This window comes from Schistocerca americana, chromosome 7 (assembly GCF_021461395.2).
Source record: "Schistocerca americana isolate TAMUIC-IGC-003095 chromosome 7, iqSchAmer2.1, whole genome shotgun sequence".
Taxonomy (NCBI): domain Eukaryota; kingdom Metazoa; phylum Arthropoda; class Insecta; order Orthoptera; family Acrididae; genus Schistocerca; species Schistocerca americana.
The window spans coordinates 165,622,197-165,642,298 of NC_060125.1; the positions used below are offsets into that span (position 1 = coordinate 165,622,197).

Sequence of the window (20,102 nt, forward strand, 5' to 3'; positions counted from 1 at the left end):
TGCTTGCAGTGCGCGACGTGTGTTTGTGTGGATGGTGTGCCAGAGTTCAAGAACACCACTGCGAGCGAGCTCGATGTGCGTGCTGGCTGCCTGTAGTGTACGACTACTCACCGCTCTGCTTGCAGTGCGCGACGTGTGTGTGTGTGGATGGTGTGCCAGAGTTCAAGAACACCACTGCGAGCGAGCTCGATGTGCGTGCTGGCTGCCTATAGTGTAGGACTACTCACCGCTCTGCTTGCAGTGCGTGACGTATGTTTGTGTGGATGGTGTGCCAGAGTTCAAGAACACCACTGTGAGTGAGCTCGACGTGCGTGCTGGCTGCCTATAGTGTACGACTACTCACCGCTCTGCTTGCAGTGCGCGACATGTGTGTGTGTGGATGGTGTGCCAGAGTTCAAGAACACCACTGCGAGCGAGCTCGATGTGCGTGCTGGCTGCCTATAGTGTACGACTACTCGCCACTCTGCTTGCAGTGTGCGACGTGTGTTTGTGTGGATGGTGTGCCAGAGTTGAAGAACACCACTGCGAGCGAGCTCGATGTGCGTGCTGGCTGCCTATAGTGTACAACTACTCGCCGCTCTGCTTGCAGTGCGCGATGTGTGTTTGTGTGGATGGTGTGCCAGAGTTCAAGAACACCACTGCGAGCGAGCTCGATGTGCGTGCTGGCTGCCTGTAGTGTACGACTACTCGCCGCTCTGCTTGCAGTGCGTGACGTTTCTTTGTGTGGATGGTGTGCCAGTTCAAGAACACCACTGCGAGCGAGCTCGATGTGCGTGCTGGCTGCCTATAGTGTACAACTACTCGCCGCTCTGCTTGCAGTGCGCGATGTGTGTTTGTGTGGATGGTGTGCCAGAGTTCAAGAACACCACTGCGAGCGAGCTCGATGTGCGTGCTGGCTGCCTATAGTGTACGACTACTCGCCGCTGTGCTTGCAGTGCACGACGTGTGTTTGTGTGGATGGTGTGCCAGAGTTCAAGAACACCACTGCGAGCGAGCTCGATGTGCGTGCTGGCTGCCTGTAGTGTACGACTACTCACCGCTCTGCTTGCAGTGCGCGACGTGTGTGTGTGTGTGGATGGTGTGCCAGAGTTCAAGAACACCACTGCGAGCGAGCTCGATGTGCGTGCTGGCTGCCTATAGTGTAGGACTACTCACCGCTCTGCTTGCAGTGCGTGACGTATGTTTGTGTGGATGGTGTGCCAGAGTTCAAGAACACCACTGTGAGTGAGCTCGACGTGCGTGCTGGCTGCCTATAGTGTACGACTACTCACCGCTCTGCTTGCAGTGCGCGACATGTGTGTGTGTGGATGGTGTGCCAGAGTTCAAGAACACCACTGCGAGCGAGCTCGATGTGCGTGCTGGCTGCCTATAGTGTACGACTACTCGCCACTCTGCTTGCAGTGTGCGACGTGTGTTTGTGTGGATGGTGTGCCAGAGTTGAAGAACACCACTGCGAGCGAGCTCGATGTGCGTGCTGGCTGCCTATAGTGTACAACTACTCGCCGCTCTGCTTGCAGTGCGCGATGTGTGTTTGTGTGGATGGTGTGCCAGAGTTCAAGAACACCACTGCGAGCGAGCTCGATGTGCGTGCTGGCTGCCTGTAGTGTACGACTACTCACCGCTCTGCTTGCAGTGCGCGACATGTGTTTGTGTGGATGGTGTGCCAGAGTTCAAGAACACCACTGCGAGCGAGCTCGATGTGCGTGCTGGCTGCCTATAGTGTACGACTACTCGCCACTCTGCTTGCAGTGTGCGACGTGTGTTTGTGTGGATGGTGTGCCAGAGTTGAAGAACACCACTGCGAGCGAGCTCGATGTGCGTGCTGGCTGCCTATAGTGTACAACTACTCGCCGCTCTGCTTGCAGTGCGCGATGTGTGTTTGTGTGGATGGTGTGCCAGAGTTCAAGAACACCACTGCGAGCGAGCTCGATGTGCGTGCTGGCTGCCTGTAGTGTACGACTACTCGCCGCTCTGCTTGCAGTGCGTGACGTTTCTTTGTGTGGATGGTGTGCCAGTTCAAGAACACCACTGCGAGCGAGCTCGATGTGCGTGCTGGCTGCCTATAGTGTACAACTACTCGCCGCTCTGCTTGCAGTGCGCGATGTGTGTTTGTGTGGATGGTGTGCCAGAGTTCAAGAACACCACTGCGAGCGAGCTCGATGTGCGTGCTGGCTGCCTATAGTGTACGACTACTCGCCGCTGTGCTTGCAGTGCACGACGTGTGTTTGTGTGGATGGTGTGCCAGAGTTCAAGAACACCACTGCGAGCGAGCTCGATGTGCGTGCTGGCTGCCTGTAGTGTACGACTACTCACCGCTCTGCTTGCAGTGCGCGACGTGTGTGTGTGTGTGGATGGTGTGCCAGAGTTCAAGAACACCACTGCGAGCGAGCTCGATGTGCGTGCTGGCTGCCTATAGTGTACGACTACTCACCGCTATGCTTGCAGTGCGTGACGTATGTTTGTGTGGATGGTGTGCCAGAGTTCCAGAACACCACTGTGAGCGAGCTCGATATGCGTGCTGGCTGCCTGTAGTGTACGATTACTCGCCGCTCTGCTTGCAGTGCGTGACGTGTGTTTGTGTGGACGGTGTGCCGGCAGGGTCCTGGCGACGGGGCGGCGCCGTGGGCGGCGGGCCTGCTGTTCGCGGCCCACCCGGTGCACACGGAGGCCGTGGCGGGTCTGGTGGGACGCGCCGACGTAGGCGCCGCCCTGCTGCTGCTGCTGGCGCTGCTGCTGCACGAGGCGCACTGCCGCCGCAGGCGCGCAGCTCCACCAGGTCAGTGCTGCACCACTAGACCGCACTTAAGAGAAGAGTGTCTTTTCAATCGGCGAAATGTTCTCTCGTTATCACCCGAGTCTTGGCGTCGTGTTGTCGCATTTATTCCTACGTGTCACCTACGGGGGAAGTGTTGCGTTCATGTACAGTTCGGTCCTCTACACTGAGGCGGTGAAATTCATGGGATACTCCCCTCATGTCGTGTCGAACATCCTTTTGCCCGGCGGGCAGCTCTTCGACGTCGCATGGGCTCAACAACTCGCTAGGAGTCCCCTGCAGAAATATTGAGCCTTGCTGCGTCCATGTTGTTGTTGTTGTTGTGGTCTTCAGTCCTGAGACTGGTTTGATGCAGCTCTCCATGCTACTCTATCCTGTGCAAGCTTCTTCGTCTCCCAGTACCTACTGCAACCTACATCCTTCTGAATCTGCTTAGTGTAGTCATCTCTTGGTCTCCGTCTACGATTTTTGCCATCCACGCTGCCCTCCAGTACTAAATTGGTGACCCCTTGATGCCTCAGAATATATTCTACCAACCGATCCCTTCTTCTAGTCGAGTTGAGCTACAAATTTCTCTTCTCTCCAATTCTATTCAGTACCTCCTCATTAGTTATGTGATCTACCCATCTAATCTTCAGCATTCTTCTGTAGCACCACATTTCGAAAGTTTCTATTCTCTTCTTGTCCAAACTGTTTATCGTCCATGTTTCACTTCCATGCATGGCTGCACTGCATACAAATACGTTCAGAAACGACTTCCCGACACTTAAATCTACACTCGATGTTAAAAGATTTCTCTTCTTCAGAAACGGTTTCCCTACCATTGCCAGTCTACATTTTATATCCTCTCTACTTCGACCATCATCAGTTACATTGCTCCCCAAATAGCTAAACTCATTTACTACTTTAAACGTCTCATTTCCTAATCTAATTCCCGCAGCATCATCCGATTTAATTCGATTACATTCCATTATCCTCGTTTTACTTTTGTCGCTGTTCATCTTATATCCTCCTTTCAAGACACTGTCCATTCCGTTCAACTGCTCTTCCAAGTCCCTTGCTGTCTCTGAGAGAATTACAATATCATCGGCAAACCTCGAAGTTTTTATTTCTTCTCCACGGATTTTAATACCTACTCCAAATTTTTCTTTTTTTCCCTTTTCTGCTTGCTTAATATACAGCTATAACCCTGCCTCACTCCCTTCCCAACCACTGTCTCCCTTTTATGTCCCTCGACTCTTATAACTGCCATCTGGTTTCTGTACAGATTGTAAATAGCCTTTCGTTCCCTGTATTTTACCCCTGCTACCTTCAGAATTTGAAAGAGAGTATTCCAGTCAACATTGTCAAAAGCGTTCTCTAAGTCTACAAATGCTAGAAACGTTGGTTTGCCTTTCCTTTATTATTTTCTAAGATAACTCGTGGGGTCATTACCTCACGTGTTCCAATATATCTACGGAATCCAAACTGATCTTCCCCGAGGTCGGCTTCTACCAGTTTTCCTATTCGTCTGTAAAGAATTCGCGTTAGTATTTTGCAGCTGTGACTTTTTAAACTGATAGTTCGGTAATAATCATATCTGTCAACACCTGCTTTCTTTGGGATTGGAATAATTATATTCTTCTTGAAGCCTGAGGGTATTTCGCGTGTCTCATACATCTTGCTCACAAGATGGTAGAGGTCTGTCAGCACTGGCTCTCCCAAGGCTGCATCTATAGTGGTCTACAAGTGCATAAGCGTGCCCGTGCAGGATTTTGTAAACGATTATATCCCATAAATATTCGACGGAATTAATGTAGGGCGATCTGGGTGGCCAAATCATTTGCTTTAATCGCCCACAATGTTCTGCAAACCAATTTCGAACAACTACGGCCCGGTCACATGGCGCATCTTCATCCATAAAAATTCCACCGTTGTTTGGGAACATGGAGTCCATCAAGGGCTGCACATGGAGTCCATCAAGCGCTGCAAATGGTTCAGCTTGCCGAAGATAACCGTTTACAGTCAACAATCAGGTCTGCAAATGGTCCAGGTAGCCGAAGATAAACATTTACAGTCAACAATCGCTTCCGCTCCACCGCAGGACTCAGTATATTCCATGTAAACTCAGCCCAAACCATTATAGATCCACCAACATCCTGCACGGTCCCTTCTTGACAACTTGGATCCAGGGCTTCGTGCTGTCCGCGCCACACTCGAAACCTACCGTCAGCTCTAACCAACTGAAATCGAGACTCATCGGTCCAGGCCACGGTTTTCCAGGCGTCTAGGGTCCAACAGGTGTGATTATGAGCCCAAGAGAGGCGCTGCAGGCGATATTGTGGTGCTATCAAAGGCACTCCCGTCGGTCGTCTGCTGCCAGAGCCCGTCAGCGCCAAATTTCGCCGCACTCTCCTAACGGATCCGTCCGCCTCTGCTCTCAGTCGTTAAGTGAAGGCAGTCGTCCACTGCGTTGTGTAGTGAGAGGTAGAACCTGAAATGTTGTATTCTCGGCACGCTCTTACTACTGTGAATGTCGGAATAGTGAATCCTCTAAGGATTTCCGAAATGGAGTGTGCCACGGACGTAGCTCCAACTGCTATTTCCTGTCGTGCGGCCATAATCACTTCGACACTTTGTCACATGAATCACCTAAGTACAATTAACACCTCTGGCAATGCACACCCCTTTATATCTTGTGCCCGCGATACTGCCGCCGTTTGTACACTGCTGGCTATTAAAATTGGTACACCACGAGGATGACGAGTTACAGACGCGAAATTTAACCGACAGAAAGAAGATGCTGTGATGTTCAAATAACTAGCTTTTCAGAGCATTCACACAAGGTTGGCACTGGTGGCGACACCTACAACGTGCTGACATGAGGAAAGTTTCCAACCGATTTCTCATACACAAACAGCAGTTGACCGGCGTTTCCTGGTGAAACGTTGTTGTGATGCCTGGTGTAAGGGGGAGAAATGCGTACCGTCACGTTTCCGACTTTGATAAAGGACGGATCGTAGCCTATCGCGATTGCGGTTTATCGTAACGCGACATTCCTGCTCGCGTTGGTCAAAATCCAATGACCGTTAGCAGAATATGGAATCGGTGGGTTCAGGAGGGTAATACGGAACGCCGTGCTGGATCCCAACGGCCTCGTATCACTAGCAGTCGAGATGGCAGGCATCTTATCCGCATGGCTGTAACGGATCGTGCAGCCACGTATCGATTCCTGAGTCAACAGATGGGGACGTTTGCAAGACGACAACCATCTGCACCAACAGTTCGATGACATTTGCAGCAGCATGGACTATTAGCTCGGAGACCATGGCTGCGGATACCATTGACGCTGCATCACAGACAGGAGCACCTGCGATGGTGTACTCAACGACGAACCTGGGTGCACCAATGACAAACGTCATTTTTTCGGATGAATCCAGGTTCTGTTTACAGAATCATGATGGTCGCATCTGTGTTTGGCGACATCGCGGTGAACCCACATTGGAAGCGTGTATTCGTCATCGCCATACTGGCTTATCACCCGGCGTGATGGTATGAGGTGTCATTGGTTACCCTTCTCGGTCACCCCTTGTTCGCACTTTCGGCACTTTGAAAAGTGGACGTTACATTTCAGATGTGTTACCACCCGTGGCTCTACCCTTCATTCGATCCCTGCGAAACCCTACATTTCAGCAGGATAATGCACGACCGCATTTTGCAGGCCCTGTACGGGCATTTCTGGATACAGAAAGTGTTGTGGCGTACCAAGACAGCCACGCCACGGAAGTAGCCGAAAGGCACGCGTTTAGCAGGCAAGTTATAGGTCTGTAACAGGATACGTAATGGATGTTATAAAGAAAAGTACGTAGCTTCTGTAATACTTAACTTTAATCCATCCTTGGTACATCGCTATTGACGATATAAGTGAGACTCCATAGATACATGCAATGTTACTAATGGCGCCTTGCTAGGTCGTAGCCATGGACTTAGCTGAAGGCTATTCTAGCTATCTGCTCGGCAAATGAGCGAGGCTTCGTCAGTATAGTCGCTAGCAAAGTCGTCCGTACAACTGGGGCGAGTGCTAGTCCGTATCTCGAGACATGCCTTGTGGTGGCGCTCGGTCTGCGATCACACAGTGGCGACACGCGGGTCCGACATGTACTAAATGGACCGCGGCCGATTTAAAGCTACCACCTAGCAAGTGTGGTGTCTGGCGGTGACACCACAGAAAGCACATTCTCCGGATCTCTCACCAGCTGGAAACGTCTCGTCAATGGTGGCCGATCAACTGGCTCGTCACAATACGCCAGTCACTACTCTTCATGAACTGTGGTATCATGTTGAAGCTGCATGGGCAGCTGTACCTGTACACGCCATCCAAGCTCTTGTTTGACTCAATGCACAGGCGTATCAAGGCCGTTATTACTGCCAGAGGTGGTTGTTCTGGTTACTGATTTCTCAGGATCTATGCACCCAAATTGCGTGAAAATGTAATCAAATGTCAGTTCTAGTATAATATATTTGTCCAATGAATGTCCGTTTATGATCTGCATTTCTTCTTGGTGTAGCAATTTTAATGGCCAGTAGTGTATGTTTGCATACCGCTATCCCATGACTTTTGCCACTTCAGTGTACAGCAGCAGCCCAACTGCTGTGCCAAAGGCATTCCTCCAGTAGAAATATCGTGATCGGTGGTGCAATTGGGGAGAGGTATGCGACTGGATGGAGGAGGTCCCGGGCGTCGAGATCTGGTGCTGCCTGTCTATTCCGCCAACTTCCTCCACAGCTTTTACATTAACGGGTTTAAGAAGTATTTTTTTAACGTTGGCTGTCCATTCGTCCCGTTTTTCCCGGGACATCCTATTTCTTTCTCAAAATATCCCGCTGTCCCGAAAGTTTCTTTGGGGACGCTCAGATGCCCCACGTTTTCGTGATTCTGCTTGTCCAAAGCACAGGGTGATTCAAAAAGAATACCACAACTTTAGGAATTTAAAACTCTGCAACGACAAAAGGCAGAGCTAAGCACTATCTGTCGGCGAATTAAGGGAGCTATAAAGTTTCATTTAGTTGTACATTTGTTCGCTTGAGGCGCTGTTGACTAGGCGTCAGCGTCAGTTGATGCTAAGATGGCGACAGCTCAACAGAAAGCTTTTTGTGTTATTGAGTATGGCAGAAGTGAATCGACGACAGTTGTTCAGCGTGCATTTCGAACGAAGTATGGTGTTAAACCTCCTGATAGGTGGTGTATTAAACGTTGGTATAAACAGTTTACAGAGAATGGGTGTTTGTGCAAAGGGAAAAGTTCTGAACGGCCGAGAACGAGTGATAGAAATGTAGCACGCATCCAGCAAGCATTTGTTCGCAGCCCAGGAAAATCGACTCGCAGAGCTAGCAGAGAGCTGCAAATTCCACAATCAACTGTATGGAGAGTCCTACGAAAAAGGTTAGTTATGAAACCTTATCGTCTGAAATTGGTTCAAGCACTGTCTGCAGCTGATAACAGCCCGTGACAGAGCACTTCATCACTGGCCTCCAAGAAGCCCTGATCTTACCCCCTGCGATTTTTTCATATGGGGGTATGTTAAGGATATGGTGTTTCAGCCACCTCTCCCAGCCACCATTGATGATTTGAAACGAGAAATAACAGCAGCTATCCGAACTGTTACGCCTGATATGCTACAGAGAGTGTGGAACGAGTTGGAGTATCGGGTTGATATTGCTCGAGTGTCTGGAGGGGGCCATATTGAACATCTCTGAACTTGTTTTTGAGTGAAAAGAAACGTTTTTAAATACTCTTTGTAATGATGTATAACAGAAGGTTATATTATGTTTCTTTCATTAAATACACATTTTTAAAGTTGTGGTATTCTTTTTGAATCACCCTGTATTTTACGCTACTGAATGTTTGATTTGCAATGTAATGCCCATTGCGCAATTATGTACGCTAGGAAGTGCCACTTGTACAACTTTCTTTACAATCTTTTTTTTAAATTATTATTAATGTTTTACACTGTTGGTAATGACGATTCATACTCACTGTTTGATCATCCAAAACGAAAGTGTATTTTTACAGCAAGGTAACAGAGAGTTTACTGTTACCACTGATAATGGAGAAACTGTAGAATGTACTTTGTACAAATCGTACATTGACCCATGTCAGACCTTCCACCATGTCCAAAAGTAAAGTATGATTTGCACACCGTACAGCATGTTAAGATGGAGAAATATCACGTGAGTGTTCAAACGAAAATGCACATATTAATAAAATACGTAAAAGTGAAAAGCATGGTGATCGTGCAACAGAATAATCTTAAAAAGTGATTTCGGATCATCTGAGTTCGCAATGCAAAGCTAAACTTCTATGCGATATTGCACTGTCTGTGTTGTTCAGACGAACAACGCAATGTTCCTTCAGACATCACTCATATCTGAAGGAACAGGCACTGCAGCGACTAGAGACGTTATGAAATGCATGAAATGTATTCGTAGTTACGGATATAGACAACCATCAGCTGTATAATGGAATGACGACAGTGAAAATTCATGCCGGACCGGGAGTGCCGGCTGGAGTGGCCGTGCGGTTCTAGGCGCTACAGTCTGGAGCCGCGAGACCACTACGGTCGCAGGTTGAATCCTGCCTCGGGCTTCGATGTGTGTGATGTCCTTAGGTTAGTTAGGTTTAAGTAGTTCTAAGTTCTAGGGGACTGATGACCTCAGATGTTAAGTTCCATAGTGCTCAGAGCCATTTGAACCATTTTTGAACCGGGACTCGAGCCGGGATTCCCTTCTTATCGCGAGCGGTTGCCTTAGGATTTGATTAACAGAGAGCGACTCAAGGCCAGAACGAAACCATGGGTCTACAACCTGCACTCGTACTCTGTAATGCCTCCCATGTACGGGAATATTCATAATGGATGTAAGAGAGCAGATTGTAGACATGCCGTTGACGACATACGGAAGTTTGGTTCTTGCCGAGAGTCATGCTCGGGTAGCCTACATCTACATTTATACTCCGCAAGCCACCCAACGGTGTGTGGCGGAGGGCACTTTACGTGCCACTGTCATTACCTCCCTTTCCTGTTCCAGTCCCGTATGGTTCACGGGAAGAACGACTGCCGGAAAGCCTCCGTGCACGCTCGAATCTCTCTAATTTTACATTCGTGATCTCCTCGGGAAGTATAAGTAGGGGGAAGCGATATATTCGATACCTCATCCAGAAACGCACCCTCTCGAAACCTGGACGGCAAGCTACACCGCGATGCAGAGCGCCTCTCTCGCAGAATCTGCCACTTGAGTTTGCTAAACATCTCCGTAACGCTATCACGCTTACCAAATAACCCTGTGACGAAACGCGCGGCTCTTCTTTGGGTTTCCTCTATCTCCGCTGTCAACCCGACGAGGTACGGATCCCACACTGATGAGCAATACTGAAGTATAGGTCGAACGAGTGTTTTGTAAGCCACCTCGTTTGTTGGTGGGCTACATTTTCTAAGGATTCTCCCAATGAATCTCAACCTGGCACCCGCCTTACCAACAATTAATTTTATATGATCATTCCACTTCAAATCGTTCCACACGCATACTCCCAGATATTTTACAGAAGTAACTGCTACCAGTGTTTTTTCCGCTATCATATAATCGTACAATAAAGGACCCTTCTTTCTATGTATTCGCAATACCTTAATTTTTCTATGTTAAGGGTCAGTTGCCACTCCCTGCACCAAGTGCCTATCAGCTGCAGATCTTCCTGCACTTTTCTAATGCTGCAACTTCTCTGTATACTACAGCATCATCCGCGAAAAGCGGCATGGAACTTCCGACACTATCTACTAGGTCAGTTATATATATATATAGGGTGAGTCACCTAACGTTACCGCTGGATATATTTCGTAAACCACATCAAATACTGACGAATCGATTCCACAGACCGAACGTGAGGAGAGGGGCTAGTGTAATTGGTTAATACAAACCATAAAAAAATGCACGGAAGTATGTGTTTTAACACAAACCTACGTTTTTTTAAATGGAACCCCTTTAGTTTTGTTAGCACATCTGAACATATAAACAAATACGTAATCAGTGCCGTTTGTTGCATTGTAAAATGTTAATTACATCCGGAGATATTGTAACCTCAAGTTGACGCTTGAGTACCATTCCTCCAGTGTTCGATCGTGTGTATCTGAGAGCACCGAATTACGTAGGGATCCAAAGGGAACGGTGATGGACCTTAGGTACAGAAGAAACTGGAACAGCACATTACGTCCACATGCTAACACCTTTTTATGGGTCTTTTTCACTGACGCACATGTACATTACCATGTAGACGTCTCTCCATTTAGAACAACATGCTGTGTTCTGTTTGCTATAAACTCTTCAATCCAGCCACACAGCTGGTTTGATATTCCGTAGGCTCTTACCTAATGATAAGGCGACCGCTCGCGGTAAGAGATCCGTGTTCGACTCCCATCCGGCACTAATTTTCACTGTCGTCATTCCATTATACACCTGACGGTTGTCCACAAATGCAACAACGAATACGTTTCATCTGAACTTCTATGCCCATCTGTTTTCTACATATAATTTGTGTCTTTTTATTGTCCCAGGTTTTCTTCTAAACTTTATAAAACGTGCCGTTTTTTTAATAAAAATGGAACGGACCCCCTATGCTAACGACACATCGCATGCGGAGCTCAGCTGGAAACGCTGTCCCGATTGACAAAATCGTCACGTACTCTTATTTTCACTGCCTCTCTGATGATCCATTCCCCCAACCAGTTGGCGTGGTACAGCACCTTCGTCTGTCCAGAAACAAGAACGTGTCCTTCGTTCACTATGTCCTCTCCCACTGAATATGTAGCGGCTTGGCCGAGTCGAACGCTCCTCACATGATTTCAACAGCGCTGCGAGATGCATCACTGGGTTTAGCCGATGTAGTCCGTGCCACACTCAGAACTGATGTTGAGGACATCAGGTGCCCTTAGCCTTAGTTGGACTTTGACTGATCCAAGCATATACTTGATTGCAACTACTGAGTAGTAAATGGTTTTTTATGTCCTACTTCTCCATTATCTTCCGAAGTAAGAGTGATTTCAGGTGTGTCGCAGGGGAGTGTTGTACGACCGTTGCTATTCACAGTATACATAAATGACCTTGTGGATAACATCGGAAGTTCACAGGCTTTTTGCGGATGATGCTGTAGTATATCGAGAGGTTGTAACAATGGAAAATTGTACTGAAGTGCAGGAGGATCTGCAACGAATTAACGCATGGTGCAAGGAATGGCAATCAAATCTCAATCTAGACAAGTGTAATGTGCTGCGAATACATAGAAAGAAAGATCCTTTATCATTTAGCTGCAATACAGCAGGTCAGCAACTGGAAGCAGTTAATTCCATAAATTAACTAGGAGTAGGCGTTAGGAGTGACTTAAAATGGAATGACCATATAAGATTAATCGTCGGTAAATCAGATGCCAGACTGAGATTCATTGGAAGAATCCTAAGGGAATGCAATCCGAAAACAAAGGAAGTAGGTTACAGTACACTCGTTCGCCCACTGCTTGAATACAGCTCACCGGTGTGGGATCCGTACCAGATAGGATTGATAGAAGAGATAGAGAAGATCCAACGGAGAGCAGTGCGCTTCGTTACAGGATCATCTAGTGATCGCGAAAGCGTTACGGAGATGACGGATAAACTCCAGTGGAACACTCTGCAAGAGAGACGCTCAGTATCTCTGTACGGGCTTTTGTTGAAGTTTCGAGAACATACCTTCACCGAGGAGTCAAGCAGTATATTGCTCCCTCCTACGTATATCTCGCGAAGAGACCATGAGGATAAAATCAGAGAGATTAGAGCCCACGCAGAGGCATACCGACAATCTTTCTTTCCACGAACAATACGAAACTGGAATAGAAGGGAGAACCGATAGAGATACTCAGAGTATCTTCCGCCACACACCGTCAGGTGAATCGCGGAGTATGGATGTAGATGTAGATATCCTGTCAATTTTGACGATCTGTGGGCCTGCGTACAGTAGGAACGGCAGGCACTCCATTTCTTCTTCTGAACTGTTTTCTTTCTTCTACCTGCTCGGGTGCAGAGCGCGTCTTATTTGCGTCTCCGAGTAGCCTTTCGGGTGAAGTGTTTGTGCAGACGCTGTAACACAGTAGGCCTACTTTTCTGCCAGCTGACGACCGAAATATGACAATATATAAAGGACGTTCATGAGCATAATCCAACAGTTAGTCGCTCTGAATAATATCACTCCCAAGGCGATGGAGACATCGGCATTGCAGTTGTTTTAGTGTTTCATGATAAGGCGGTCTAATACCTAAAATCATTTAATTAAAATTGACTCTGGGAGTGGACGCCTATAAACTTACATCTTTCATTCCATCTTGAGATGGGATTTGTGGGATCCTGACCAACAGGAATAGCAGTATTACGGTACGATAAACAGTGCTCTTGATAGTGCCGGTGTAGTCGAGCTTGAATTCTGACAGATGTTGTTTTTTCCATAAACAAAGTAGATTCAAATGCATTTTTTGAAAAAGAAACCCGATGCATAATCTTTCCATATATACAGAATGTAAATGACATTTCTCCTGCACGCTTTGTGAGGTTACGCCAAAATGATACATCATTTTCATATCCAAGCATGTAGAACACTTCATGGCTATTTGACATTTGTTGCATGTTTGTCTGCTCCAGCTTGAAATTTTAACAGGTAAGAATGTTAATTGGAAAAATACTAAACAAAACATGACTTCTGCTCCCTCCGAGCTATGTTTATATTGGAATAAAAGATTTACACTATCTAATCAAAGGTGTCTGTACACCTATTAGTAGAACAGCTATTAGTGAACCTTAATATGAGTTGTACCTACCCTTCACCTTTGTGACGGCTTGAATACCGCTGGGAACAGACTCAATGAATTGTCTGAATGTCTGTGGCCGAATGGCATCCGATTCTTCCCAAGAGCGGAAACCAGAGAAGGTAGTGATGTTGGACGCTGGCGTTCGGAGGGAATTCGGCGTTCTAACTCACCCCAGGTTCAGTCGGAGCCTGTGCAGGCCATTCAATTTCAGAAATTTTATTGTCCACATACCATTACCTCAGATGCTGCTTTATGACGGGGTGCATTTCGCGGCTAATACAATCAATTATCGTCTCTGAACTGCTCCTTAACTGTACACAGTAGAGTATGCTGTAAAATGTCTTTATACGCACCGCATTTAGCAGTTTCTCAACCGCAATAAGGGCACGACATCTTCATTGCAAATAACAACCCCATACTGTACCATCATCTCCTCTGCAATTCTCTATCGGAACTACACAAGATGACAGGTAAGTCCCACACCATCCATCGAATTGCCACAGGCTACAGCGTGATTCATCACTACAGATCACTCGTTTCCAGCTACCCGCTATCGAGTAGCATCGCTCTTAACATCACCTCAAGCACCGCCTAGCGTTGACTACAGAAATCTGTGATAAAAAGCTTCCTTTAGCAAGGTCGCATAAATATTCATTTTCAACAGCCAGTTTCTATAGGCTTTGCTTTGTGTTAATTTTGTTTTGTAATCGAGGTATGTCGAAACCGACTGTCGGAAATATAAAAGTACGAGAGATAGTCGGAAAGAAATAAAATCGAAATCATGTTGAAAATCCGCTGAAGCTTTGCACAGATGTGTTGGGTAGTGTCTCTAGTATTCCTGTAGATGGCATCACTTCACTCTTCTCAGTTCTGAGCGTACAGCGAGAGCGTAAAGATGCCTAAAAAATAATGTCTCCCGCCAAGTACTGATGCCTGCCAGGAGGTTTCCCCTGATTTTATGCAAACCCGCATAACATAAAATTCAACTCCGCCCGAACGGACCATGAAGGCCCAACGGTACCGACCGGTCGCCGTGCAATCCTTAGCCCTCAGGCGTCACTGGATGCGGATATGGAGGGGCATGTGGTCAGCACACCGCTCTCCCGGCCGTACGTCAGTTTACGGGACCGGTGCCGCTACTTCCCCATCAAGCAGCTCCTCACTTTGCCTCACAAGGGCCGAGTGCACCCCGCTTGCCAACAGCGCTCGTCAGACTGGATGGTCACCACCCAGGCAAGCGCTAGCCCAGCCTGACAGCGCGTTAACTTCGGTAATGTGACGGGAACCAGTGCTACCACTGCGGCAAGGCCGCTGGCTACATAACGTAACTATCGTGAATTTCTTTCTTCATGGCAGGCCGAAGTGGCCGTCCGGTTCTAGGCGCTGCAGTCTGGAACCGCGAGACCGCTACGGTCCCAGCATCGAATCCTGCCTCGGGCATGGTCGTGTGTGATGTCCTTAGGTTAGTTAGGTTTAAGTAGTTCTGTTCTAGGGGACTAATGACCTCAGAAGTTGAGTCCAATAGTGCTCAGAGCCATCTGAACCATTATCATCGTGGCAGCTGTCGGCCACACACAGACGCATCTGCAGCCTTTTCGATGGAAAGTGGTTGATCACCCACCATACAGACCGGACTTGGCTCCCTCTGATTTTCACACGCATTTTGAAACAGACAACGAGCTGCAGTCAAGCCTAGAACATTTTCTGAAGCCACAGGAGGCCTCCTTCTATGATGATGAAACTGGAAAGTTGATACAACGCTACGACAGATGTCTAAGTCGCAGTGTAGGCTATGTAGAGACGTCGCTCCAAGGTGTAGCTATCTATTGCAAATAAGAGAGTTGTGATTTTCACTGTGGTTTCCGTTTCGCGACCGATGGTTTCTTACTTTCGGAATAGCCCTCTTATTTATGCGATCTTGACTATAAGAACTTTTTTACCAAGTGAAATGAAACAGATTGCTCCTCTCATTTGTGAACATGAGAAATGTAAGTCAAGAAATGTGTACAGAATGAGATTTTCACTCTGCAGCGGAGTTTGCGCTGATATGATACTTCCTGGCAGATTAAAACTGTGTGCCGGACCGAGACTCGAACTCGGGACCTTTGCCTTTCGTGCGCAAGTGATCTACCAACTGAGCTACACAAGCACGACTCATGCCCCCTCCTCACAGCTTTATTTCTGCCAGTACCTCGTCTCCTAAACTTTGCAGAAGCTCTCCTGCGAACCTTGCAGAACTAGCACTCCTGAAAGAAAGGATATTGCGGAGACATGGCTTAGCCACAGCCTGGGGGATGTTTCGAGAATGAGATTTTCATTCTGCAGCGGAATGTACGCTGATATGAAACCTCCTGGCAGATTAAAACCGTCTGCCGGACCGAGACTCGAACTCGGGACCTTTGCCTTTTGCGGGCAAGTGCTCTACCACCTGAGCTACCCAAGCACGACTTGCGCCCCGTCCTCACAGCTGTACTTCTGCCAGTACCTCGTCTCCTACCTTCCAAACTTTACAGAAGCTCTTCTGCGAAACTTGCCTGCAAGAGGCAAAAGTCCCGAGTTCGACTGTCGGTCCTTCACACAGTTTTAATCTGCCAGGAAGTTTCAAGAAATGTGTAGCTTATAATGAAATGCGTGACCATTGTCACCCAAACTTTGTAACTTCCTATGCAAAATTATTGTGTTAGCTGGACTGTTGGTAGCAGTTTGGGAATCACGAGTGATACCTTCCGCTGATTTTATGCCATTTTCACTAGCAGCATCGGCAGTGCTGGGAGGTTCCTGTCCGTCATGATGTCTCACTGATCTTGGTTCAGCTGCAGTTGTTCCTTCGCCTTTCCACTTCAGTCACGTAATCGACAATCGGGCACCTTTCAAAAGGATTGAATAGTCCTTGTTGGATTTCTTACTACAGTGACACGTCAGAAGTCACTGACCTCTCTCGACAGACCCATTCTGTTGTTACTGCTTCCTTACCGAAAACACATTCCTTTTATGCTAGCGGTGTCGCCTGCCGTGAGATCTAGTGCTCAATTCCGCATTACGTAGATGTGAGGGGAGACTTTCGATCAGTTACTGCACATGTAAACAGAATACGCTCTCCGCAGCTTATTGTTTGAACGAGTGTGCTTGCAGGCTGGTAAGTAGAGAGGCGTGGTTGTCCCCAGGTGCCTGGCGGGGTCGCCTGCTGCTGTCGCTGTGTGTGCTGGTGTCGGGCTGCGCCATGCTGGCCAAGGAGCACGGCGTGTGCGCGCTCGCTATCTGCCTGGTGAGGGAGGCTCTCACCTGGCAGAGGGCGGCTGGAGACCCCAGGGCCAGGAGGCAGGTCTGTATGCGTAAGATACCCTCTACCTCAACAATAAACACATCACAGAACTCTAAAGTGCACTGTAAGAAGACGTTTTCATAAAATGTAATTCCACGTCAAATAGATCTTAAATTAAATTTTCCCGGAGACTTGGGTACTTCGTGCAGCGACGTTGACCGTAATGCTGTGGCCGTGTAATGGTCAGCATATCTGCCTCGTATGCAAGAAGAGCCGGGTTCGAGTCCCGGCCGCAGCACAAATTTTAATGAACTTCTTCGGCTTCCAACGTTATCGTAGGTAAATTAGAGACTAAAATGTCTCATGGAAAATTTATTTTTAACAAGGGAACTTCCCCATCGCACCCCCCTCAGATTTAGTTATAATTTGGCACAGTGGATAGGCCTTGAAAAACTGAACACAGATCAATCGAGAAAACAGGAAGAAGTTGTGTGGAACTATGAAAAAATAAGCAAAATATACAAACTGAGTAGTTCATGGTCAACGTAGGCAACATCCCGTGGTCCCGTGGTTAGCGTGAGCAACTGCGGAACACGATGACCTTGGTTCAAGTCTTCCCTCCAGTAAAAAGTTTAAATTTTTATTTTCAGACAAGTATCAGAGTTCAGGCACACACATAATCAATTACGCTCTCCAAAATTCCAGGACATGTTCAGATTAGCTTGGACATATGCAGGATTTGACGGTCTACACACGGAAAAATTTGAAAACGTTAAAAACATATGTTTTGACAAAGCACAGAGAAAACTGTGCGACTGTGAAACTGTTGCATTCATTTGTTGCAGTTTATGTGACACACACTTATGTTTTCATCACTTTTTTGGGAGTGATTATCACATCCACAAGAAAACCTAAATCGGGCAAGGTAGAAGAATCTTTTACCCATTCGCCAAGTGTGCAAGTTAGGTGGGTCGACAACACATTCCTGTCATGTGACGCACATGCCGTCACCAGTGTCGTATAGAATATATCAGACGTGTTTTCCTGGATCAAATGTTTTCGGTTCCCATTGGAGAGGCACGTCCTTTCGTCTATTAATTGCACGTTTTTGCGGTGCGGTCGCAAAACACAGACACTAAACTTATTACAGTGAACAGAGACATCAATGAACGAACGGACAGATCATAACTTTGCAAAATAAAGTACGTAAACTTTAAGCTCGAGGGTAGAATTGAAGCAAGGACCTCTCGCTTCGCAGCTGCTCACGCTAACCACGGGACCACGGCACTCCTGTGCCCCCATAGTCCTTGATGTTGACTATGTTGCGCATGGACTAGTCAGTTTGTATATTTTGCTTGTTTTTTCATAGTTCCAGACAACTTCTTCCTGTTTTCTCGACTGATCTGTGTTCAGTTTTTCAAGGCCTATCCACTGTGCCAAATTATAACTAAATCTGAGGAGGGTGCGATGGGGAGGTTCCCTTGTAAGATCTATACGATCACATGTAGTACATCACTTCCCCATTAAGTCCAATGCTGGGGTGCTATTCCAACGTCGGAAAGGGGAGATGATAATTGGAGTTTGTGTTAGGGGAGGGTATTTGACTTGGGTAGTTCGTGCAGCTATGTTGACCGTAATGCTGTGGTGATGTAATGGTCAGCATATCTGCCTAGTATGCAAAAATACCCAGGTTCGAATCCCGCCCACAGCACGAATTTTGCTTCGCTTCCTCAGCTTCCTACGTTACGATGTAAAATAGTTTGCTGTTTGAGGGCTTCGCCCTTGACCAACACAGATTTTCTGTAATTTGCTAAATTACTAAAGAAAGATACAAACATTTATAGCCGACTGACTTCAACAGTTTGCGAGCTCTTTAACTGATAGGTGACAAAATCTCGTAGTGACTTTCCAAAAGATTTGGCAAATTGTAAAGTACTGTTTTCAGCGAATATACAGGACGTTTGACTATTGTAAGGTATTATTTTTATTTTTGACACAATCACCTTTTTACAATACAATCATAATCGGTTTCGGCCAGCAAAGGCCATCTTGAATTGCTACAATAGAGAACAGAAAACCTTGAATGAGGGCCTGAAACAAGTTCAATTATTTTCCCTAGCTCTTAGCCATACGGCACGAATTTTCATTCTACAGCGCAGTATGCGCTGATTTCAGACTTGCAGTCAAACTGTTTGCCGACCTTGATTCGAAACTGGGACCTGTGCGTATCGTAGGCAAGCACTTTGCCGACTACTGTATTTAAGCACTTGCACGCTCCACCCTCACAGCTTTACTTCAGCCAGTACTTTTTCTCTTGTGTTACTGGAGAACTCAGTCCGTAGAGCACTTACCTACGAAAGGCAAAGCATTCAGATTCGAATCACGGCGAAGCAGACAGAGTTACCGGTAGCTCGCCACATTTTTATTTTTTCATTTCTTAAACTGTGAACGTGAAAATTTTCAGCTCACGATGGAGATTGACAACAAATCCGTAAATTTCCTATACCTAACAACTGACATCAGTACAGAAAATATAAAATTTGAACATTTATACGAAAAAGTGCACCTGTAGACCAAACACTACCTTCTTACTCTAACACACAAATATGGTACTTTCCAATCATCGAGTGCCGTCTCATATCCATTCGCATGTCCACTACACTGTTCAAAATACAGTTTGTTCACACTGCACAGTATCACTAACGTAGTTCCGGTAAGGTAGTGCATGGGCAACAAACTTCAACTGACTGGCGTAGCATATCGTTGCAGCGCTTGAATGACATTACCACCACCAATGGTATACTGCAAATTACAAGCATTCAGATATGCAAAATGAAGTGGAACAGTAAAACTATCTACACCACCAAAGACAACGCATTACTCGTTACAGACACACTGAGATGACAAAACTCGTGGGACAGCCATATGCACATATACAGATAGCGGTGGGTATCGCCTACACAAGATATAAAAGAGCACAGCATTGGCGGAGCTGCCATCTGTACTCAGATGATTCATGTGGAAAGATTTCCGACGTGATCAAGGCCACACGAAGGAAATTAACAGACTCTGAACGTGGAATATTATCTGGAGCTACACGCATGGGACCTTCCATTTCGCAAATCGTTAGGGAATTCGATATTACGATATCCGCAGGGCCAAGAGGATGCCGAAAATACCATATTTTAGGTATTACCTATCACCGCGGA

At 46.9% G+C, this 20,102-nt stretch overlaps 1 protein-coding gene across 1 annotated transcript in view; it reads left to right on the plus strand.

Annotated features, from left to right (window-relative positions):
• The window catches only part of LOC124622820 (protein O-mannosyl-transferase TMTC2-like), a 902,746-nt gene that overhangs the window by 300,526 nt on the left and 582,118 nt on the right, over window positions 1-20,102 (plus strand). Inside the window, exons 4-5 of the mRNA XM_047148612.1 lie at window positions 2,621-2,776; window positions 16,796-16,953. Coding sequence (XP_047004568.1) covers window positions 2,621-2,776; window positions 16,796-16,953 — 314 coding nt within the window. The remainder of the gene's footprint in view (window positions 1-2,620; window positions 2,777-16,795; window positions 16,954-20,102) is intronic.